At 30.9% G+C, this 25920-nt stretch overlaps 3 protein-coding genes across 3 annotated transcripts; 2 read left to right on the top strand and 1 right to left on the bottom strand.

Annotated features, from left to right (window-relative positions):
- Nucleotides 1-2657: 2657 nt before the first annotated feature.
- On the top strand, nt 2658-25543 carry LOC136980959 (uncharacterized). The gene is made up of 29 exons (XM_067277157.1): nt 2658-2753; nt 3567-3663; nt 3731-3783; nt 3881-3977; nt 4048-4173; nt 5761-5998; nt 7038-7177; nt 7254-7383; nt 7453-7522; nt 7621-7729; nt 7807-7895; nt 8505-8645; nt 8715-8880; nt 8997-9081; nt 19560-19716; nt 20117-20194; nt 21090-21186; nt 21247-21299; nt 21373-21469; nt 21538-21669; nt 21751-21988; nt 22361-22500; nt 23746-23875; nt 23949-24018; nt 24096-24204; nt 24276-24364; nt 24870-25010; nt 25066-25231; nt 25339-25543. The coding sequence occupies exons 1-29, from the start codon at nt 2698-2700 to the stop codon at nt 25414-25416; spliced, it is 3372 nt and encodes a 1123-aa protein (XP_067133258.1). The 5' UTR covers nt 2658-2697; the 3' UTR covers nt 25417-25543.
- LOC136981020 (putative nuclease HARBI1) lies at nt 13201-14627 on the top strand. Its single transcript, XM_067277277.1, has 2 exons — nt 13201-13919; nt 13987-14627. Exons 1-2 carry the CDS (start codon nt 13359-13361, stop codon nt 14491-14493), a joined length of 1068 nt encoding a protein of 355 aa, XP_067133378.1. The 5' UTR covers nt 13201-13358; the 3' UTR covers nt 14494-14627.
- Nucleotides 16302-17757, bottom strand: LOC136981021 (myb/SANT-like DNA-binding domain-containing protein 3). The gene is made up of 3 exons (XM_067277278.1): nt 17102-17757; nt 16910-16986; nt 16302-16637 (listed from the first exon to the last, which is right to left on the bottom strand). Exons 1-3 carry the CDS (start codon nt 17520-17522, stop codon nt 16332-16334), a joined length of 804 nt encoding a protein of 267 aa, XP_067133379.1. The 5' UTR covers nt 17523-17757; the 3' UTR covers nt 16302-16331.
- Nucleotides 25544-25920: the final 377 nt, after the last annotated feature.

Below are 25920 nucleotides of genomic sequence, written 5' to 3' on the forward strand. Positions count from 1 at the left end.
TCCACAGATTTAGTCTCAAATCGGAAATGTACAGTACAATCGTATTCGAGCCGCCGAATATAAAAAAATTAAAATCATAAAATTTTCATAAACTTAAATACATATGTACGACTCGTACTTATGGAGTGTACTACTGTTTCAAATAAGATGAAGGAAATGATAAAAACTGAATGAAATATGTAAAAAAACATCAGGCACAAGTTTCCCATTAAAGTTATTTAGGTATATTTTTTCCTGTCTTAGAATTGGCATTAATAATATGAGTAGAGATTTTGAATTATAACTGCTCAATTCTAATAAAATAACTGATGACAAGCTTATGTATTTCATATTAACTTAAGTAAGTGTTCCGCTAAAGAAAACTGCTCACAAAAGTGTTCCGCATCCTAGGTTGGGAACCACTAAAAGGTTGGGAACCACTGCCATAACTTAACAAAAACAAAATAAATCAAACGCACACTCGGCGGTGCGCTCATTGCACATCATCAATTCTTTTTAGTGTTGCTTTAATTAAAAAATAGAAAAAATCATTTAACATAAATAATAGAAAAAATAGTAAATATTCTTATGAACCAAATTACAAGTAACATTGAGAATTGTGTATTTTCACAAATTTTGAATTAGGTTGAACTACTTGAATTTTTTAATTTAAAAAAAAGTGAGAACGTAATCGAATTTACGAACGTATATTTAAAAATAAAATCCAAAAAATATACTACTGTGTAGAATAAAAACAGAAGAAAACGAAGGTGTAATCTGCTAATGTCTAAAATGTATGGTTCTCAAGAAAAATAAAATTAAAAACGCCGGCGCATTTCTGCGCCAGGGAAAGTTATCAAACTTTTACATTGACGCCATCTGGAGATCACAATAGTAACTCTTTTACATACACAAATAGTATTTTATATATTAAAAAAATGAAAAAAAATAACATATTAAATACTACACAATAATAATTAGAAAGTATTATATATATGTTTCATTATAATAACTTTTATGAATTTTATAATTATAATAATAATAATTTCATTATTTTATTATGTTTAAATTTAATTAATGGTAAATAACTAAACAATGAGAAATGAATTTATTTACTGAAACAATGCTTCTAAATAATAGAAAACACTTAATATTTTAAATTATTTTTATTTCTTAAATAGCTTCTACGTCATAGGAAGGTGACAGGAAATAGAATGGCGTCACCTGACCTGCGGCAGGGGTTTCTGCGGTCATGTGACCTGTCACGTGACCGCAAAGCACGTGGGTTTTTTTTACAACATTTCTTGCTATTATATTTGGTAAATTAATTAACAAAATTGAATAAAAATGTAATAAATTACAGAAAGCGATGAATAACAAATATATAAGAGCATAAATTAGTACAAAAACGAAGAAAATAATATAAATAATTTACATTTATTAGAGCAAATAAATTTAATTAATTGTAATTTTTTTTAATTACGTAATCTGACAAAACACATTGTTAAGTCTTAGAAACATTTCGCCAAGTACAATACAACAATTACACTGTAATTTAAATTTACATTGTAATCTGAACATGACCCATTCTATCCAAGTAGTATGTTTATTTAAAAAATCAAAAATGACGAATTTATTTGAAAATCGAAGACGAATAACAAATAACCATGTAAATAATAACAGAAGAAGACGATGGCGTGTTCTGCTTGTATAGTTCTCAAGAAAAATAAAATTTAAAACCCCGGCGCAGAAATCTTCCGGGAAGAGTTTAAACGGGCGTAAAAAAAAACAATCATCAGAAAACACGAAAAGTATAATAGAAATATGTAATGAACTAAATAACTTTGTAATATCACAAAAATTAGCAAAATAATTAAAGAAACAGGGAGGAAAAAAAAAAACCATTTACTCCAATACTAAACATGATACACTTCTATCTAAGCAGTAAGTTTATTTTAAAAATCGAAAGCAACGAATTTATTTAAAAATAAAATCCAAAAAGTATACTACGATGTAGAATAAAAACAGAAGAAAACGATAATGTAATCTGCTTATGTATAAAATGCATTGTTCTCAAGAAAAAGAAAAGTAAAAATGCCGGAACATTTGTGTGCCAGCGAGAACTAGTCTTTTGAACATTAATTTTATTTCGAAATTCTTTCAGTTTTTTTTAGAACTGGAATTGACTCCAAATACTTTGAGGCCTAAACATTGTGTACGTATCAAATTGATACGTAGCTTCGATACAACTAACTCGATACGCTCAAGATATGTTTATGTCACGTGTACAAATAAAGTACAATATTTTGAAAGTTGTTTTTCATATTTATTAATTAATTTATTAATATAAAATCGATTATAACGGTAGGACGATGGCTCAATTTCTTGGCGATCCTGCTATAATTATGGGTTATAAATCAATGGACGAAAATATATTAAGATTTGCCAATATTTTAATTATAATACAAGTATACAGAGTGGTCCAAAAGCTAGCTAACAGAAATACATGCATATATATATATATATATACATATATGATCGGTTTAACTGACTTTTGATCCACTCAATATCTTTAAAATCATATCAGATAAAATAGATAAGAATCGATAAGAATTTTGCTATGTCAACAGCTATCAGAAATTGCTTTATATCTAAGTGATAAATAAGTTAATTAGTTTGTTTTCATCGACACCCACTTTAATCATTAGAAATTTCGCCATGTTTGCATATATTTTGCTTTCTGTTTTCTCCTTTATTCTATGTTTATGGTATCTGTAAGTATACATCCCATTAACTTTTCGTGTTTAATCCTCTCTCATCGAAATTAAAATCTATTTAAAGAAAATATCTGCAGAAAAACCCTCCTAAACCGGAATTGCATGTTATCGAATTTTGTTTTCTGGTTTCGGTAGGTTTCCTCTTTAGATAGGTTTTACTGTAATTATAATTAGATGTAAAAATTTATTACTATTTGAATACAATTTCTTGCATAAAGAGATAAACGCAAAATATATATATATATAACAATGTAAATAAAAAATGGCGCATATGGCGCAAATGGCGACATGTCGCAAATGGCGCAAATGGCGACATGTGACATATTGAACTTCGTTATAGATATTGATATTATTTTGAATTAAGCATTGAAATTACGACTCTATCGAATAATTCGAACATTAGTAATTGCATTTATTTTGTAAATATATAACAAACGGCTTGGCACAATCACTTAGTTAATATTGGTAACATCACTTTATTGTATATTTCCGTCTTTAATGTATAATGTAACCTTCACGAGATAATAATCTGTATTGTACCCAAGATATCAACTAGTAAATAGCTTTAAATTTTATTGTTAATTTTAATTTAAAAAAGGAAAGTGTTTCTTTCCTGTTTGCAAAATTACACATTAACAAGAAATCGCTGTATGCGGGTTGAAGACGTATTAAAAGCCTTATATTAAGATATTAAAACTAAAATTCTGTATGTAACGTGTCGTTTCAAACATTTCACCATTTTTTTTTTTTTTTTTTTGTATTTTGTTTTACTTGTCAAATTGAAATTTCATTAATTCTTCCTTTCTGTAGGAAGAGAAAAAAACATTTTTCTTTGTTTCGAAAGTTGGGCATTCCCGGTCCTCCACCAAATGTACTTTTTGGAAATTATTTGGAAATATTCTTAAAGGTAAAGGCTAAAACTAATATGCTGTATTTTAAATTAATCAATATACGATAATCTAAACTTTCTTCAGGGAAGCATACGACCTCACAAACAATGGATCTCCAGATATGGTAAAGTGCTCGGGTAAATAAAATTTTACATTTAAATTCATAAATATTAAAGTATGCTCGACGTTACAATTGAAATTCTTTTAATTTCGGTTTTAACACTTTTAATCTAGATATTACCACGGCGAGGTTCCGGTTTTGCTAGTGGCGGATGCAAATTTATTGAAGAAGATATTGATCAAAGATTTTCAGAAATTCACAGACCGATCTGTAAGGAAATTCTGATATTAATATAAAAATTAACGACAAATGATCTAATTTCTTTGCATAATATTTTTAGACACTAATGAGAGAAAATTCAACTATGGGACGTGCATCTGAACACTTAATTTTTTTGAGAGGAACGAAATGGAAACAGCTCAGAAGTGTTATGACACCTTCTTTTACCACGAGCAAGATGAAAATGGTAAAACACAACCAGTGGTGACTTGGAACAAAAGTAATCTTACTCAAGTATTGTTTTAAAAAAATTATTTTTGGGCACTTGAATACATCGCGCGTAAATCATAAATATTTCGGTTTTCTCTAATAAATATATATACGGTATATATTGAAATCCAAATTTCCAGACTTCTAGTTACTCTAAGATTTTACTATTAAAAATGGATTACAGATTTGCTTGATCGAATTTTTTAAAACTCTTTCTGTCTGTGGGCACTAAGAAGGCCTTTTTTCCTTACCAATCGTGATTTTGGCCAGTGCCACAATGAGAACGGACTTGTAAAGAACGAGACCACACATTCGTTCTGCCACGAATGTGTGGTCTTTTAGAGTGATACGCTGATGACCTAACCCGTCTCGGTCAAAGCCTTTGTCCGAGACTGCCATCTGTTTGTTTTTCTTCACCAATGTTGCGTAGTCACGCATATTTATTTTTCTAGATCGGTACACATTGGAACTTATAAAAACATAAAGAGCAATTCACAGATAGCAGTAAAATGTATCGCAATTGCAATGTCAATTACTAGATCAAATTGCTGTTTTTATCATAAGAAACTTATATTTATCTTTTAATTAAAAATTTATATTAATTAGAAATAATTAATAAAGAAACAGTAATGTTCAAAATAACACTCAGTCGGTTGAACAAAACACAAAGTTTATATTTACAATACTAATGTACAAAATAATACAAAGTAGCGTTACAGTTAATTATGCACAAACACTAATCCAAGCGACAACCGTCTATATCCGTACAAGTTCGTCGGAAAAACTCCTTACGATCACCGCAAACAGACTTATAATTAGCAACACCTCCGAGTCTTTTTTTTTTTTTTTTTTTTTTTTAACTCTTTCCGCCCTGTGGGCACTAAGAGGGCCTCTTTTAGTAGGCCCATTATGGGTTCGGCCAGGCCCACAATGGGGCGACCGGGTGGTGAGGGACGGGGCCCGACATATCCGAACGGACCATCCCCCGAAAAATTCCTGGGGATTATTCGACCCGTTCGGATTCGATCCCGGGTCCCCCAGAGCGGTAGGCTGCCACCTTTACCGCTCGGCCATCCGGCCGTCAACACCTCCGAGTCAGGAACAAGTTCGTAATAAACCACTGGAGTTCACTTTCACCAGATTTCCGTAACGTCCAACGAGAGAGATAGTTAGAACTTCGATAACAACGATCCTGATCCGATCCGATCCCCTCCGATGTTCCCGCCGAAACTACTGCTTATATAGCGGTCGGCGTTTGAATCCTCCGCCAATCAAATTCGAATGTTTCTACAACGTCCGGCCAACGGTCACTTCCCCCGGCCAATCGTCCGTCTGTCGTCGATTTGAAACACAAAGGATTTTTTAACGGATCTTTCTAACGGTCCTTCCAACGGTTCTTCCGTTACGAAAGTTCGTTATCTTGCGAACAGGGCGGGAAGCGCTTGCCTAGGCGATTCCCAACCCTACAGAAACTTATATTTATCTTTTAATTATTTCAATTCCGTATGACACGCTTGCTATTTATAGTATCGATTCGATGTTAAAAACATTTGTTACTTTGTAGATGTCACCCATGATAAATGATGCCATTGAAGATCTACTGGAAAATTTTGAGAAATTTCGGAAATCTGGAGAAGATTTTGAAGCATATACATTCTTTCAAAGGTTAACTTTAGATGTGATTGTCAGAATTGCCTTTGGAATTCAATCTAACGCGCAGAAAAATTTGAAAGATCCCTTATTTCATTTGGTTTATCTTATGTTTCGTATTCCGTTTCGATTCTTGTTCTCTCTTTTAACAAGTAAGTCAATTCTATACAATAATATATAATTATTTTTAGTATAAATAACTAAAATTTTTAGTATAAATTATTAGAAGTAGTTAACATCCTAAGAATTTTTTATACAATTTGGCTATTTGTTGACAGAAGGCGTCATTTTGTTTTCCCAGTGCAATTAAACGTCAATTAATCTGATATTAAGATTTATATATTTGATTAATTATTGTATTAATTGTTTAAATATACAAACAAATTTTATTCGTATTAAATAGGACTACTAAACTGAAATATTTTATATTTCAAATTTTATGTTTTTATAACTTACAAATGTATTTTCTAGCAGAAAAATTCAAGTCGTGGTAACAGAGTAAATTATTTCTGAGAAATATATTATGCAAATATATATATATATTGCGAACCAAATTGTTTGAATATGCTCATGTCAAAGCATAATTTCAGTTCTTATTGTTTAATATTTTTTAATTTTTAATTCGAATTAGCACGGAACCCGGCCGCACTGATAATTGGCACAGAAAAAAAGGCTCTAATAGTGCGTTTTTTCTCGTGCCCATCAACTATTCCAGAAGGGTCTCGATGAGAGTGGCCGTATGTTAAAGAACAAGACTGATATATCCGTGACAGACAATGAAAAATTTTAAATTTCTGAGGATCTCGACTGAAGTCCCCTCCAAAGTGTGGTAAGCTGACAATGCCCTTCACCTACTGGAAAGTCGAATGTCTTGAATGTTATGTTAAAAAAAGTCTGTTCCCAAAGAACTAGAAAGCGAATTTAAAAATTGATTTTTCATTTCATTTTTTAATAAAGAATATATTACGATTAGCCATAGATTAAAAAGAAAACAAATGTAGTTTTAACAAATGATTTTGCCGATACCAAACATAAAAAAAAGCTGGTAGAAAAATGCCAATGCACATGTCGAAATTATAGCTTGTCCATTGAAAATTTATAAAAGTCCAAATTTGGCATACGAATAGCCATGTAGAAATAACAAAGTATGGTGCACGAGAAAATTGTCCGAACATTTTCATTTATTTATAGAATCTTTCGGTTTTCTTCAACCGTTTATGAGAATAATTCGAAAAGTAACTGCAATCATGAAAAACAAAGGTAGTAGTCCACTAGATGATCTTATGAACAAATGTGAAGCCATTGTCAAAGCTCGACAAAATGATCCAACGGTAATAACAAGAAATTTCGCCATCATTTTTCAACGATTTTTCTAATTTGTTTTAATTTATTTTACAAAATACACAGCTACGAAAACCGGATCTCCTTCAACTGTTAATCGATGCGGAAATTAAGGAGAATGTCAACGTTGATTACCAAGATTTGGCTGCTAGCGATAACGTAGAGAATGAAGGCGATGTTAAGCGAGTGAAGAATGGTATCTACAATTTAAGTTTTGTATTAAATTATTTTTGCATTTTAACGAATAATTGAAAATTTTCGACAGAAACCGTCAAATCCAGACGTTTGACTATGAATGAGATGACATCGAATGCATTTATAATACTTTTGGCCGGGTGAGAATAGTTATTTAGCGTATTTCCATAGATTTTAATCGTTATATAAATATAAGTTTGTTAGATTCTTAATGCTAAATATCTTACGAACGATTTAGATACGAAACCACGAGTACCGCTCTGGCTTTTTGCACTTTGATGTTAGCTAATTTTCCCGACGTCCAGGAAAAAATAAGAAATGAAGTAAAAACTCTGATAGAAGAAGGGGTAAATTTATGAAGGACAATCATATTTACACAGTAATTACAGTTTGTATTATAAAAAAAATTTTTGTTTTCTTTTAGAATGAATTGGATTACAGCACCGTTCAGAAATTACAATATCTGGATCAAGCATTTAAAGAAATACTTCGTCTCTATCCTCCAGTATATTTGTAAGTATTCATATACATATTATCTGCCAGTTAGAATCCCCGTAGTAGATGAAGATCAGTTGAAAATTAAACAATTATTATCAAAACTGGGTTTTTAATTATTCTCGATTAAAAAGGAACCATTGAAATAAATCTGCAAAAAACAAAATTAACATAAAAAGAGGTTTTTTTAAAAGCAACGGACTTGTTCTACAACACATGTTAAATCCGGGATTATTAATTTACCACATTGTTGCACTAGTGTCACTTATCGCCATTGCCAATTTCGTAAATTTAGCAGGAATATTGTGAAGTTCCTGAAATCTGCATATATCAACCTTCCGATTTCACAAATTACGCAATTATTTTTTTTTTCATATTTCACGAAATGAGCAATATTCTCGGTTTTGGCAACATATATTATGTAGGCCTATGTATGAAGCAGAAACATTATTAAAAATTACAATATACTATTATCTTTCATATCTTCTCAAATTATATACGTAAGCCGATAGGACTTATATGTATATAATGCGGAGTGTGTTGTAAAAACTCCCGAGCATAAATACATAAATTCACGAATATCGCGAATATAAAAATTATATTATATTAAATTTTCGTTTATCACAGATTCGTAGATCGTGAAGCTAACGAAGATGTTGTTTACGGCGACATTTTCATTCCTAAAGGGATGATAGTGCAAGTTCCCTCTTTCTTGTTACACCGCGATCCGGATTATTGGGATCGACCCGAAGAATTTCGTCCCGAAAGGTAAACTGAAGAGATTTTAATCAAAATTTACAAATTTACTAAAAATTTCGTGAAATATTTTCGTTTCAGATTCGCACCGGATGTTGCCCGTAAAAATGACCCTTTGGCATGGCAAACTTTTGGAGCTGGACCCAGAAATTGCGTAGGAATGAGATTTGCACAGATGGAAGCAAAATTAGCTTTGGCTCACATATTAAATAAATACCGCATATTACCTTACGAAAAGACCGATAAGGTAAGAAATATTAATTTTATTAATAGTACGAATATATATGAATATTTTATCATTTTCCTATAATAAATTTCATCCTCTTTCTATAAATAATAATTTTTTTCTTCGAATTCTTTCAGTTTCCTTTCGAACTGGAATTGTCTCCAAATGTTATAAGACCTAAACGTGGTGTATATGTCAAATTACAACGTTGTTCCAACAACTAAATCTTTATTATTAGGAAATAACGAATTAAAGAATGTTTAGATAAAGAAAGTTGCTTACTGTGACATTCACAGCCATTAAGTTTCATTAAAATTAACACACAATGAACAATATACCGTATAATAAAAACATTGTAAAATTAAAAACGAAGCAAGTTTTTAATACAGGCATACCTCGAATTACGTCGTTTGTCAAAAAAGCATACGGAAAAAATAAAAATCAAGTTTAAGTCATTTTATTCGACTTTAAATCCGTCCGCCACAAACATTGAAGTCGCGATATCACTAGAAAAGCGTTAAAAGCACATAAAATCATATTAAAATATGTACATTTACATTAAATGTTAATATAATCATCCTAAATCCTAGAGAACGAAACATGAAAACATCTGTGTTTCTGTGTTGTAGTCTTATTTATCGGTCTTTAAGTCCATTATTGGAGTTTTCCGCGCCACTCAATATTGGTAAATTTAACATAACTTAGTTTATTTTCTAGTATCGGAAAATAATTTTGATAACTGTATTTGTTATTTAACCTTAAAAAATCATCTTATTTTATAATGTCTTAGAGAAACCACATTCACAGATAGAGTCCGCGATGTACTATAAACCTCACCAAATTGTAAACATGTACTGTACATTTACAAGTATGTACTGTACGTAGTGTACTGTGCATGTATTCGTAAATTTAGATTACTTTTTTCTGTACTATATTAAAAACTAAAATTTATTTGTTTGTAAAGCTTCAAATAGATTCTTATTAACCATATATTATTAAAAATGCATTTATAAATGAAATACAGAACTAGGAATGGTAATTTGTGGTTTAGCCTAGTGACAAGTAAATTTGACTTAAGTCGCCTCTCCTGGAACCAATTACCGACGTAAGGTGAGGTATATCTGTAGTAATAATTTTTTTAAACAAAGATAAGGTTGTAACTCGACAAAAATGACGAAACATTAACTAGTTGTCTCGTGAATCAGAATTACCTATACGAAGTTTAAACTTACAACATCGTATTAAGTTTTTATTTACGAATTCCATTTGCATAATAAATTTCGCTTAAATATTCAAAAAGCTCGGACGATGCTGTCATGAAATTACAATTTAAATTACTGTATATTTTCAGCCGAAAAATAAAGTACGAATTTCTATTGCATAAACCAAAAAAAATTTTTTTTTGTATTTTCCGGTCGAATTTTTCATGCTAATATTTAAAAATAAATAAGAAAAAATAAAAATAAAGTAGGTTATTTTTCTTTACGTATGAGTGTGTGTCTGAAATACCATTTTATTCGTCTATTTTCAGGCTTAGTTATTCCTGTACCTTTTGTTGAAAATTCCTGAAATTTGGGAGGGAAGTTTATTTATCAGGGGGATTAATGCTATTAAATTTTGGTGGGTAAAGGCCAAGAGGACGGGGAGATAGAGAGGGGTCACGTGACGTATCTCGTGTGTAATCGGACTTAAAGAAGATTTTATTTGTCATTAGCATTTATAATGATTTTAAATATAAAAATCATCACTACCTTGAAATTTAAATCTTTTGCTTTTTTATTATAATTAATAGTATAAAAGATACTTTTTAAGAAAATTTCATAGGCGTGCCGTGACATTTGATGACAGGGAAGCTGTGTTTCTGTAAGAAGCCGACTTCCAGGGGCAATCAGTTAATTGCGCGTCAGTGATGGTCTAGGGCAGTGGTTCTTAACCTTTTTATACTCGCCGCCCACCAAATATTTCATAATTTTTTTGTGACCCCCATTTTTTAATAATAATTTATATTTGATAATTTGATAATTTATCTATAATAAATTGATTTTTTTATTATTGCTTTATTTTTTATATAATAAATGTAAATCATAACTTTATTATTTCATTATCTATTTAAATAACATTCAAACTTCACAATTAAACATGAAAACTCATTAATTTTTAACAGAAAATAAAATAAGAAACATGTCGATAAATCGATCCAATGTCGATGCTAAAACTAAACTAAAACTAAAACGCCCACTTGTGGTAAGGATTTTGCATATCTTTTGCAAAAATATTTAAATTTTCAAAGCCTACTATTTTTCCTAATTATTTTTAAAATTCCAAGCATTAATAGTTTCTTAAAATTGCTTTGGAATAAAAGAAGTAAATACTGCGGTGTAAGTAGCATATTTACATTTATTTCTTCTGTACTAACAAAGTTGTATGTAGGAAGAAATACAAAATAAATAAATAAAAACTAAATAGGAAAACTTTATCTTTCTTATTTCACTTTTCAATACGATATTCGGATTATACATCAATTTTCTTTTTATTATATTCTGAAGGAAATTTTGCATAATTTGGCGGCCCCCGGCAAACTTCTTATGGACCCCCAGGGGCCGCGGCCCCCTGTTAAGAATCACTGGTCTAGGGTCCATTCGTATTCATTTGTTCGATAAGCCAGTAAAAACTGTAGACTTCTCTAAATGTATTTTTAATATCACAATTACATTCTGAATCGCTAGCCACGATATAAGGGCTAAAATTAAAAATAAATTATAAAAACTTACTCGGTGAAATAAAATGTGCGATGGATATACATACCTGGTACAATGTATTGTTCGATTGTATTAATATACTTTTAAAGAAAATTATAATTAAAATATAGCTTTGTAAAGAAACGTACATAAAAATAACATAAAATAGTCTTTACTTTTTAAATCTTAAAACAATCCACTTAGTCAAATATCTTGATACGAGTAGCTAATGGATGGAACTAGTGCCGGTCCAGGTAGGTGTGTAGTGAGTGTGTGCGTGCCAAATCCCGAGGGTGCCGATACCGGTCAATGTCAAATGCCTCTTTTGTCGCATCACTAGTATATCTCAAAGGACGCCACAGGGCTGTTGTAAATTTTAAACGTTTCTCACCGTAGCTGTAAAAATCTAACTATGTTAAACTTAATAGTCATTCGTTTTCTAACTAATTCGTTTTAATACCAGGTGTACACGGAAATCAGTTTCCCACTGTACTGAGCGAGTGATTGGTTCTGTTAAGCTTTTGTTGAAGTAAAATTCTGGCTCTTTCAACAGGGTTTTATTTATGTCCCCATTCCCTAATCTCTTAATTATTTAGTCACTTCTTAAGTAGAAATAAGTCGAAACCAGTTACTTTGTACCTGAATATCTGTAGTCTTGGGAAAACAGTGGAAAGACAAATTTTTATGACAACGGATATATAAATCGTAAATTTAAGGAAAATAAATTCTAGAGCTTTTTTTTTGTACCATTGTATGTACTGTACGTCTCATTCATTAAATTTGGTTGTAAATGATGCTGCCAAAGTAACAGTTAATTTTTAACACTGTACTAGAATTGTACACGTTTTTTCTGCATCCCCTTACAGATGGGACATACTAAATCGTAATATCACCGGTTTAACATCGAAATCCGTAAGTAATATAAGATGGGAGAGCGGAATAAACGCAGAATAAATATATCAAATATTTTAATGGAGTTTTTTTAAACTCCTGTCAACTATACAGAACTATCATAAAAACGTGCCAGTAAACTCCTATCGGTTGGGTTGTTATAAATCTAGTCTAGGGTGGGCAACCCTTTTTATAACATGGGCCAGAATAAATTTTACGTTTTTTTCCGCGCCGTAGTAGTTAATTGACGCCTTCTTGCGACTCGTAATTTTTTTAGTCTGCAAATATGAAATAAATATATAAAAAGTTAATTACTACATTTATTTCTCTTATCGTTTTCGAAAATTACAAAGAATTGGAAAAATAACTATTAATTAGTTATTTTTCCAATTTAATAATCTATTAAAGATCTCGCGGGCCGGATAGAAACTTTTCGCCAGCCGTAGCTGGCCCGCGGGTTGCCCGCCGTTGATCTAGTCTGCTCGTGATTCACATAATCGAGCGAGGGTGGCCGAATATCTAGCAGGCGGCTAACAGCCCACAACCGCTCCGGGATATAAAGTCGCGTACTCTTTACGCGTGTGTCGCTTCTACCAGCTAAACCGTGACGTTTGTGCTATGTAAAGCGCATGCGCCAATGCCTATAATCTGGCTGCTTGGAAGTTGACAGGCAGGCGGATAACAGCCCACAACCGCTCCGGGATATACCCCCTATTTCACCAACAGACGATTAGGCAAATCGCAGGATTAACGGCTATCACTAATACAGGATTACTGATTTTTCGTTCCACCATTCTAAGATTAGACGTAATCTGGCATTAGTAACTAATCCACCGAATTCGGGCGATTAGTGTACTAATCTCGACAAACATGGCGGAAGATTTGTCTTACTTTTCAGAGTACGTGTATGAAAACGAAATAATGCAAAATTACTTTCGAATTCCACGACGATTAATTTGTGATCGATCCAATCCTATTGAAAAGTTTGACGATCAACTGTTTATCGAAAGGTATAGGCTTTCTAAAAGAACTGTTGTACATGTATGTGACGAAATCAAGCACCTCTTACCATCATATAATACAAGAAGAAACCATCCTATATCACCTCTATTGCAGTTATTGATTACTTTACGTTTTTATGCCACAGGAAACTTTTATCACGAAGTAGGAGATCTGACTTCAACATCGAAATCAAGCGTATGTAGGATAATTAAAACTGTATCTAAAGCTTTGGGGAGCCTTTCAAAAAAGTACATCGCATTTCCATCGACCATGCTGGAATACAGGAAAGTCATTAAAAAATTTTATGATATTGCTAAGTTTCCAGGTGTTATAGGTGCTATAGACTGTACTCATATTCCAATTTCATCTCCTGGAACAAATGCAGAATTATTTAGAAATAGGAAAGGTTATTTTTCAATCAATACCCAGGTATGTTAAATTTTATATTATTTTTTATCAGAGTGTTTACATGAATGAATTTTGTATGTATTTTTAGGCAGTCAGTGATGCTAATTTACTAATAAGAAACTTAGTAGCAAGATGGGCTGGATCAGTACATGATTCTACAATATTTAATAATTCAGAATTATGTCTGAAATTTGAGAATAGAGTTCCTCCTGTCACATGCTATCTTCTAGGAGATGGTGGCTATCCCTGCAAACCATATTTGATGACACCACTTTTAAACCCAACAACAAATGCAGAAGTTAAATATAATGCTGCTCATATTAAAACTAGAAACACAGTAGAGAGACTATTTGGAATATGGAAGAGTAGATTTCCTTGTCTAAGGTTTGGTCTTCGAACTAAACTAGAAACATCACTTGTTATTATTGTTGCTACTGGTGTTCTCCACAATATAGCTATACTATGCAAGGATGATTCACTTGTTTTAGATATGGTTATTCAGCCCGAAGAATGTAATGGAGATGATGCTCGGGATTGGACTGTTCAAGGCGGAACAGCTGTTAGGAATACAATAATACAAGCTTTCAATGAATGAGAAATATGTAGTTATTAATTTCTTATTGAAATTTGTGTGTAATTACAGACTTTGATATGCATAATTCATAAATAAAGCATTATAAAATTCAAATGAAACTTTTGTAAAATAGTTTATTTTTTGTATAAATAAAATTTGTTTATATATATATATAATCTATTTGATTATCAGTTGTGTTTGGTAAGTTAATTAAACACAATGCAAATTAATATAGACAGTATTGTATTTAATAATAAACAACAAAAGTTTCCTGGAAAATGTTAGTTTTTCAGATTATGCTTCCAGTTTTTAATAAATTAGTAGATAGAAACATATTTCTAGTTAAAAGGTACAGAACTTGAAAACAAAAAGAAATAAAAATTGTTATATACTGTATATGAACCGTTTATTTTGAAAGTGGTGTAAGTCCATTTTTTCTTCTTTCAAGATATTTAAACGTTTGCCTTTTAGTTGATTCAAAAATATAAATAAAGTGTACTAAGTTTGACAATGTTTCTATGACTTTAGAAATATGTAAGTTAATTGCAAAATAACTGAACTTTACAGTTCAATAATTTTGAAAGTGGTGCAAGTCCATTTATGGCCCAGAAAGAATATATTAGTTTAGTTAAATTCACATAGAAGTCTTTATGCAATTAACTTACATATTTCTAAAGTCATAGAAACATTGTCAAACTTAGTACACTTTATGTATATTTTTGAATCAACTAAACTACATGTTTAAATATCTTGAAAGAAGAAAAACTCATTAAATTTCTATTATGTAAAACTCAATTTCACTTGAAACACATTGTGTTTTATTCTGATTTTGTTTATATATAATAACAAGAAATAAAATTGTGTTGTTTATTCTGAACATTAAAAATATTTACTTATTGTTAAACTGTTTTATGATAAGTTTATCATTATGAGCTACCATTAGACACCACTTTTTATTTAGGTTCATTACATGGATTTTTTTTCCATTCTATCAAATTGTACATTTATGGGTAAAATTCATAGTTTTACTCCTCAGTTATAAGGGGCTGTCCATAATGATGTCCACTGGAAGGGAGGGAGGGGGTTAATCCCTTTCCTTAAGACAAGTTGGACAAGAACAGTTGAGCATTAGTGGACATCCATTTATTTCATTAAATTTTATGGAGTTTAAGCATTTTATTATATATATTTCAAAGTTTCTTGTATGTTTCATTTCTACTTACAGTATCTATCATTCATAAAGTGATGAAGATTTTAATGGGGGTTGAGTTATGTTGGACATCAAAAGAGGGGAAGAGGTTACAAAAACTTGGAAAAACTGGGACGAGAAGGGAGTAAAAGTTTCAAGAAAAATGCACATGTAATTTATGGACAGCCCAAGTGCTTAGACTGCAGAAAATGGACTTACACCATTTTCATAACCAATGGTTATGCAATATCATTTACCGATGAATTTTTAATTGATCAAAGCTTATGGTTATTTTAAAATAATAAGTGTGAATTGTTTATAAATAAAAAGTTCACACTAAATTATATGTATATTATGTGACTTCACAATTTTTTCCAAAAATGGACTTACACCACTTTCAAAATAAACAGTCCATATACTATATACTAGTCCTTTTGTTTCTTTTCCTTGAAAATGTTAATTTAAATTTTTAATCATTAAATTAGTCTATTAATTGTTAATGTTATCATGCAAAGTCAAAAAATCCCATTCAATAGTTAGTTTGGACCTCTGAAAGAATTCTATATCACTTTCATTAAATTTGAATGTGTAATTAAAATAAATTATTGAATTTAAAAATTATAAATAATTTTCAACAAAATAACTATAAAAATTAAATTTATTAATAAGACTATTTTTTAATGCTTTTTAATTTTTCTTGCAGTAATTGTATTTTTAATTGTTGTTCTTTTTTTTCTTCTTGCAAGAGTTCAATTCTACAGTCATGCTCTCTCTTTCTTCTTACATCTTCTTCCTTCATAAAATTCATTTTAGCTCTATGTTCTTCTTTTAAAAAATGCATTCGAGCTTTGTGGTATTCTAGTGCATATTTATCAATATTTTTAAATTTACTGCGGCGATTGTTATTGGGTGGTTCACTTGTTGGGTCGTCAGAAAATTCTGATGGATTCACTACACATAAATCCTGTATGAGTACCTGAAAATATGTGTGATATATAAATGAACACTATTTTTAAAAAGTAATATAGCTCTAAAAATTAATTTCTGCTTGGCTAATTAGTTTATAGTATCAAAACATTATCATGATTAAAATACTTTACATAATTTATATTAACATCAAATTATAATTGTTGATAAAAGTTTTATTACTTTTATGCTAATTTTACAGTACTCTATATACAGAGGATCACTAAAATACAATCCTAAAGATAAAGGGAAAGGGGTATTAATTAACTATTTAACACTTACATTTGATGCATTCAAAGGTTCACTATTCGATTCTCCCGATTGCTGTTGCAGTAATTCAGGAAATTCAGCCACATTGTCTGAAAATAAATACCAATGTTTATAACTGTATTTAATAAATTTTCATTTATTATTATTAACTGCTTTACTACTGTTTAGTTTTGATTGAGTATAATTAGATATAAGCAAATTTACCTTCGACAGGGACATTAAAATCGGCATCACTGTCAACAGGATTCGAGAGAGGCGTAAATTGCTCCGGGATTAAGGAGAAAATTTGTTGGGTAATTGGTGGCATAGGACACTCGATATCGGCACATACCCCTCCTCCAGTACTCATCCGTGCTCGTTTATTTGACGCCACATCTTTTCTGGCTTTCTGTTTTAAATTTTTCCACAAAACTTTCAAGTTTTTCGTGTCCCGTTTACTAACCTCAGGAAACTTATTAAATTCTTCGGTTAGATTTTGCCACGTTTCAGTTTTTTTCTTTAAGGATACGGCATTCGTTTCCTTCGATTCGATTATATGTTTGTACTTCTCGACTAACTCCATTAAATATTCTGTTTCTCGATGAGAAAAATCGGGTTGTCGACTTCGTTTCTTGTTTTCTGCCATGTTTTTATCTAAGCGCGTATTACGTCTTTCCGAAATATCCAATCGAGTAACGTGTAAGAAAATTTTCTAGTAACGCTGGTGTCGAGATTATCGGATTCACTAATCCTGTTCTTAATATCTCGGGATTTACTAATCCTTCGCTAAAATTTGTTGGTGAAATCCTCGCGTCAGTAATCTCGGTATTAGTCTAATCGCCGGATTTACAAATACCACGATTAGGCAATGTTGGTGAAACACCCCGATAAAGCTGTACTCTTTACGAGTGTGTCGCTTCTACCAGCTAATCCGGGTGAGGTTGGTGCACTGTAAACCGCATGTGCTAATGCCTATATAATCTGGCTGATTGGAGACTGACCCGGTTTCGACATTCCTTCCGCCACCGAATTATTCGAATATACAATAGCAATCTTATCGTTTTTTTTTTCAGATGTAGTATAGAAATTTGTAAAAGATACATAATGCAGTTATAATAAAATATTAATTTTAATTAATTCAAAGTACGTTAAAATATGAAAATTTATATTTTATAAAATACAAGGGAAGGTCATTGGAAGGTGGAATCGGCGCTTCCATCGCTTCCAATGACGGCACGCCACTGCATAATAGATGGCACTACCCATAATTTTTAAACTGCTGTTATGTTTCTTAAACAAATATTTCTGCCGGAAAAGTTATGCAACTAGTTGTGAAATTTTTGACAGATGTAAAGGTTTGTAATCACATGTTATAAGTGATGAAAAATTAGAAACTGTTCTTCCTTAATTAATCTCGTGAACGGAGTTAAGAGTTAGATAGATGAAATCGACACCAGATAAAATTGAGAGCATTGTGACGAAGTAACAATAAACAATTGCACGTTGTAGGTTAAGATTTTATCAACAGTAATAGCGTTTGTTCCTAAAATTTGTCATCGTCTATGTTAGAAACATACTGCAAACGAATTCGAACCATAGAATAATACAGTATGTAAATTTGCTTTAAAATCATTTACATTAAATGTAATTTTAGATATCTAAATAAATTCTATTAATTTCAGGTGGAAAAATACCCTAAAGTGTAATAATATACATATATAAGATAAGCCACACACATAAAAAAACAAACGAAAGGAACAAAATATACATAACTACGGAAAGTTTTTATTTTGTATTGTGATATTTTAAGTATGGAATTAATGAGCCTGTAAATAAATATTCACTAAGTATGAGTAAATATATATTATGTGATGTGAACCAAAATGTTAAATGTATGATGGCTGTCGACAGCTGTTTGTCTGTTTATATATGTTTAATGAATGAAATACCATAAAGTACTCAGCAAATCACCAAACAAATAAATAACACCTTATCATTGCTGAGAAACGTATTTATTTCAATAACAAACGTTTAATGAATATTTTACTCACTATTAGCGTTCACAATTTTTTTCTATTGAATCTGATCTAAGTGCTTCCACGAATGCTGACTTAATACTTTCCCGGCTGTTATACAGTATAGGCCTACGACAAAGAAAAAGAATGGCGATCAGTGAAAAAATGACTTTTCCAGATTTTTATTCTTTTTTGACTCGGGAAGATTCGAAACGTAGAGATGTACAAAAACATACGGGGTTTTTTCTGTATGCACGGAACGTTAGAATATGTGAAGCACAATTTAGTTCTACTACATTAAACCGTAATAACTTTTGTTTTAAACCACCTGACTCCGATTCAAAAACTGCAGAAGTTATTAAGCTTCAGTGTGAACAAAATCTTGTCCTACAAACACAGTCTAACATCCATACATGCGAAAAAAACCCTCCAAATCTTTTGCATATCTCGACATTTCAAGGTGTTCTGAGTGCAAAAATGTAAAAATTTGGGGGGGGGATCATTTGATCGATGGCTACACTTTCCCTCTGTTATATATAACAGCGAGAAAAGTAAAAATTATCGAATACATATTTATATATTGACTACGTCATTACTTAGAGGAAACCTTTTCCTCGAAATAAAAAAGTTTCTACGTTCTATCTTTATTAAAACTCTATTTATTGAAGCTTTTAGTCTGAGGTCAAATGACGACATCAGAATTTCCGGGCCTATTTTGTTAAGAAATCCGCCCCTGGCCGGAGTCGGAGTCAGTAGATTTTTACACGACTCCAAAGCCCAAATAATAAGAGAAAAACCTTTCTTTGAAATTCAGCAAACCATTCGGTAAGATAAGCGTTTATGGTAATTATTAAGCATTTAAAGGTACTTAAATGTTTAATAATTTAATGCTTAATTTTCAAAATACCTTCCGGCCATACAATGTGGCCATATTATTCATTATATCGGATAATAGAGCATTACACATGGCATAGGTTATCAAACATGACTCTTCAGAGTATTACTCTGAAGTTTTCTAACTTCCTTTGCTACCTACGAAATGCATTATTTGTAAATTTGATATTATAACTGTTTCATCGTTTATGAAATACGATAATAATTATTCGTCATTGATAAATAATACAAAACTGCAGCGTCATTTATATCGTTATCTGTAAGCAAACAAAGGTTATATATATTATGAAGTACACTTCATCTGATAAAAGACTATACTTTAACGACACTCCTACTTTCTCTACTGTCTCGTAATGTTTTTGCAAATTTTTTTACTAGTTTTCTCCATTTTGTTGTATTTATGGTATCGGTAAGTAGTACAAATTTTAATTAACTAATTTCTAAGCATTAAATAATTTCTCTTTAGTTTTATATAAAAATCGAGATGCTCTGTTGTTTTATTGAAAGACAAACAGTTTAGACCGGTCTGTCAATACTTTTACCATTAGATTATCTTACATTTTGTAAATTATTTATATAATGTCTGAGATTTTTTTATCGTTTCATTTAAATTACATATAGTAATTGTCGCAGATGAAATGAAATTATGATAGATTTTAATTGTGAGTTCAATATTTATGCATTTTTAATAATGCTAGGTAATACGGTTTTAATACTATAGTAGCTAGGTGCCATGATTTTGATGTTGATACTGAAAGCCAGTGAGGTATCCCCTTTCATTTGAAACGAGCTGTGTCATTGACTTGCTGTATCAAATGGTTTTCTAATCAGTTAATAATTATAATGTTTTTATTTGTTATCTGTATATAAACGAAAAAAATACAAAGAAATCGATAAAGGGTAGGAACTAGGTGCAACGTTATATAAAAATAACGGTGTTTTGATCACACAAAACTGCACTTTACACAAGTATATTTTTAATAAACTAATTTTTCATTCATTACTATTTTAAAAACGTATTATAGTTCTTACACATATCAAAAGAATACTGCAAACATTATAAAGATTTATATTCTCATAAAATGTTCTCATTTAAACAATCTCTAACATTTATTACAGAATATTCTATGGAATTTTAATTAAAATTTATGCAGAATTATTTACAAATATTTCATATAAAATTATTTGCGAAATTATTATTATTAAATATAAGAAAAAATTTTATAATACATCACAATGACGAAATCCTACCGGTTTCTTTACAATTATCGTTGAATAATTCATCACTTTCCTCATTTCTGTAGACAAAGAAGGAAGCAGTTTTCAGTTTTCAATAAAATCGGAATTCCCGGGCCTCAACCAAACATATTTTTTGGAAATTCGTTAGAATTATTTTTAAAGGTAACTTCTGAATTCATTTTAAATTTAACGTTAAGAAGGTAATTATAATATGATTTTTAGGAACCTTTACGGACCCACAAAGAGTGGATTTCCAAATATGGCAAAGTTCTAGGGTAAGAGAAATTTATCCATTTTTATTGCATGTATTATAATAAATATAAATATTGTACATTAATATAATTTCAGATATTATTTAGGCACGACTCCGGTTCTGTTTGTTACAGACACCGAATTATTGAAAAATTTTCAAATCAAAGATTTCCATAATTTTTCAGATCGACCGGTGAGGAAAGTTTATTTTAATATAAAATATTACTCTACAGATTCTGTAGAAAAGAAAACATTTTTTAGACTCTCCATTTAGAAAACAACAAGCTGCCTTCAAATCGTTTAGCTTATCATTTAATTAATTTGAAAGGTGCAAAATGGAAGCAGATGAGAAGCGTAGTTACACCTTCTTTTACCACGAGCAAGATGAAACTGGTATAAAAATATATAAAATCGTTATAACTTATATTATAGCAGTATTTATAATAATATATAACATTTAATATTATGTGTCAGATGTCGCCCATTATAAACGATGCCATTGAACTTCTGTTAAACAACTTTGACAAATTATGTGAATCGGGAGAAGCCTTTGACTCCTATGCTCTGTACCAAAGGCTGACCATGGATGTAATTGTCAGAACTGCCTTTGGTTTTCAGACTGATATTCAGATAAATCCCAAAAGTTCTCTTTATAAGTTGTGCAATATTTTAATTCATGCACCCTTTAGACATTTCTTTCTACTCTTTGCAAGTGAGTCGTTCTTATTTTATATAAATCAAACTTTCATAAATAAATTAGCATTAATATATGATAAATTTCTCAAATATTTAGTTCAAATATTTTAATTTATTATAGTCTTTATTTTTAAAAATATTTATATGTTACGCAGATTTGATACAATGTAAATGTAAATAGTCTGTTGATATATAAATTATAATTAGCTTTGAATCAGTTACAAATCTAAAGAGATCGCAGACAATTGAAAGAAAATAAGTTTAAAAACGATAATTAAATTCAATTTTAAACCTTTCACAATAATATTTTAATATAAATTTTGTAAAATTAATAAATTTTAAGTTTTCATTTTAATACTTACCTTTGTTTAAACTTATTTTTCCTTAGGATCTTTTGAGTTTCTTCAACCGTTTTTTCGACTTGTTCGCATCATTTTTGGTCTGATAATCAACAGAGGTAAAAATCCTCTTAAGGAATTGTTAGATAATTGTGAAGCCATCATCAACTCTCGCAAGAAAGATCCTACGGTAACGATACAAATTTCATTCTTATTTAATATTCATTTCAATAGACTGAATACAGGTATTCCTTACTTTACGACCGAGTTCCGTTCCGACGACTACGTCGTTAAGCGAATTGGTCGATAAGCGAGGAACTTGCACCGGGAATATAGGATCGTTGTAAAATTATACAAACTATGCAACAAACTTCAAATTTATTCATAAAAAGATTATTATAGTATGCTATTAGCCCATTATAGTACGCGCAAGCCTATTGTACTACGCTTAGTGCGCGTGTCACCATTCGCCACTGACCGACACCCAAGCTGAGAAAGGGAATTTCCCGAATTGCAGATCGAAACTCGATTGGTGTAAGTGCGAATGGTCGTTAAGAAGATAGGTCGTAAAGTGAGGAGTACCTGTAGTTATAAAATTAGTTTCCCCGTACCGAACTCTCTGGATGGAAAGACAGATAGGACATCGCTGTAGAAATTAGTAGGTAGTACTTATCTAGAAATATGTGGAAGCTGTTTAGAACAGAGAAAGCTGCCTGAGAGTTCTGTCACCAGGGAAATAAATGGCATTGGAAACACAATCTAAAACACGGAAATCAAAATTTCACGTTTACTGATTTCACGAATATGTTACTGAAGCCACTGCTCAATGTGCTATCCACCACTAAATCTGACATGATGAAATGAACTGCATGATTTGTATGGCAGTACTGCAGGTTCTGTTTAATGTTCACTTTCATATCCACAGACGAGTATACGCCTTCGTCATACGCTGTCTTTCCACAATCACAATGATAGAGGTCAGATGATGGTAGTTGCAGGGATGACGAAAATTTTAAAAATACTTTGTTGCTGCATGCAGCAGTTCCTTTATCTTTTGAACAGATTCAAAGGTATAGTTTTAACATATTCCCGTTTCTGCAAAGACAGAATCAACTGCACGAAATCATGATTCGTGCTTTTATTCTCAGCATGTCGTTTCCAGTTACAGACAGAACATTGAGTAGCTGCTGTAATATCATACTCGTGAAATCGATAAAGAAATTTAAATCTGTTTTTTTCTTCTTATTTTCCGATCATGCTTATTTTCCTGGTGACAAAATTTGAACTAATTTTTGTATTAAAATGCTTCTGCGTATTCTACATAAGCCACCTGTCAACTATGCAGCGATATCTCTCGTCCGTCTACCTGTAAGAGACTCCAATTTAGGGAAATGTATCTTATAATCACCCAATACGTTAATTTTCGTGTATACAGAAAAGACGAGCAGATTTTCTCCAATTGATGATCGATGCCCGAATCGAAGATAAAGCCAACATTGATTATCAATCTCTGGCTGCTAGCGAAAGCGTCGATAAAGAAAGTAACGAGAAAGAATTAATTAACGGTATTTCTTGTATTAAGGATATTAATATTCAATGAAAACTTTATTACTTCTAAACTGGTATTTTCATTTTTAGGCACTTCCAACTCTAGATCATTGACCATGGACGAAATGGTAGGAAATGCATTCCTATTCCTTCTTGCTGGGTATGAAAAATTCAGTACGATTGACTTGTTTATGCTAATTTGGAGTGTGTTAGTTAGAAATATTTACCAAATGTTAGGTTCGAAACTACAAGTACAGCTTTATCTTACTGCTCTCTGATGCTGGCTAATTTTCCGGAAGTTCAAGAGAAGATTAGAAAAGAAGTAAATGCTCTGATGGAAGAAGAGGTAAATGATCGCCAATGATTGGATTGTTTATCCTGTCGTGTTCTGCATAAATATAAATATCGATTATTCAGAAAGAATTCGATTACGGTTCAGTACAGAAATTGCAATATTTGGATCAAGTACTCAAGGAGATACTTCGTTTGTATCCGCCTGTTTATTTGTGAGTAGTTAATGTTTTTTTTTTTACAGAAATACATAAAATTTCACAAATTATTTGATAACAATATTCTAGACTTGGCATATAAAATAATTCTATGGAAAGTAGTTTAATATCAACATAAGTTTATTTCTAACATTTAAAATTACATCAGTTGTAAATAAAAATAGAAAGTAGTAAAATATTACAAAATATAAAATATTGTGGAGCTAATCATTTGTATAGAAGACTGTTTATCAAAATAATAGTTATAAATTAATAATTTAAAACTAAACATAAAAGCATATTACACTGACAGTTTTTATATTTTATCTTCCTTCGATATAACTGAACACCTCTGTATTTAATTTCACTATATCGTAGTTGCAAAAAGTTAGATTGAACAAAATAAAATTTTATATATTAACCAATAAATTAAATTGTATTAATAATACAAGTGCTATTATTAATACGTCGATTATAAATTCATTCAAAGCAATATTTTCTACAAACTTTGTACTTTTCTCAGATTTGTAAACAGGGAAGCTTCCGAAAATATTCAATACGAAAATATATTTATTCCAAAAGGAATGTCTATTCAAGTTCCAGTTTACTGGTTACATCGCGACCCGGATAACTGGGAAAATCCCGAAGAATTTCGCCCAGAAAGGTAATATATATGACTTAAATCTGTATTTTGTTGGTTTATTAACACACTGTTACAGGTTTGCTCCAGAGAATGCAAACAAACACAATCCTCTTTCGTGGCAACCGTTTGGAGCGGGACCCAGAAACTGCGTGGGAATGAGATTCGCAATGATGGAAGCCAAATTAGTTTTGGCTCGGCTCTTACGAAAATACCGTATATTGCCGTGTGAAAAGACCGACAAGGTAATTGATTTTCGAGTATCACAGTCAAATTATAATAATAATAATTTAATTTAAGTAATTTATAATATAATTAATATGTACGTCACATTCATCGAATTTTCTTTTAGCACCCCATTCAGTTGAAACCTTCGCCGATTGCCGTCAGACCGAAGTATGGAGCTTATGTTAAATTAGAGCGTTGCTGATCATTCTACATTCTGTTATGGAATTATGAAAACATTTTGCGAATTAAAATGTTTTTGTTGAAGATGTGAATAATATTCGGCCATGAATAGTTTGCCGCTAAATTTCAGAAGTTTATAAATAAAATAAATATAAAAATAAACGTTTTGAATGTTTCTAATCATTTAAAAATTGTGTAAATTCAGAGTTACGTCAATATGAAAAATACAGGAATATTTTTAAAAAACTGTTTCGCCTTATATGTTGGCTTATCTGAAGAAAATCTGTTATAAGAGCTATTTGTTTTATTATTTTCTTTTAACTTTATAATAAATTTGTAAATATTAAGGTAAGTTGAATGTATACGGTTGATAACATATATTAAGAAATTACCTTTGAACGAAAGTAGTGGTTACGTGTTGCAACGTCACGTTGGAGTAGGTCTACATTGATTCCTTTAATGAATATACAGGATGGTTATAATTAAAGTTACCCTACTCAGACCTGTCTAGAGCCTGTTCTCGTAG

The sequence above is a fragment of the Centruroides vittatus genome, unplaced genomic scaffold (genome assembly GCF_030686945.1).
Source record: "Centruroides vittatus isolate TY-2023 unplaced genomic scaffold, ASM3068694v2 contig_738, whole genome shotgun sequence".
Classification (NCBI taxonomy): domain Eukaryota; kingdom Metazoa; phylum Arthropoda; class Arachnida; order Scorpiones; family Buthidae; genus Centruroides; species Centruroides vittatus.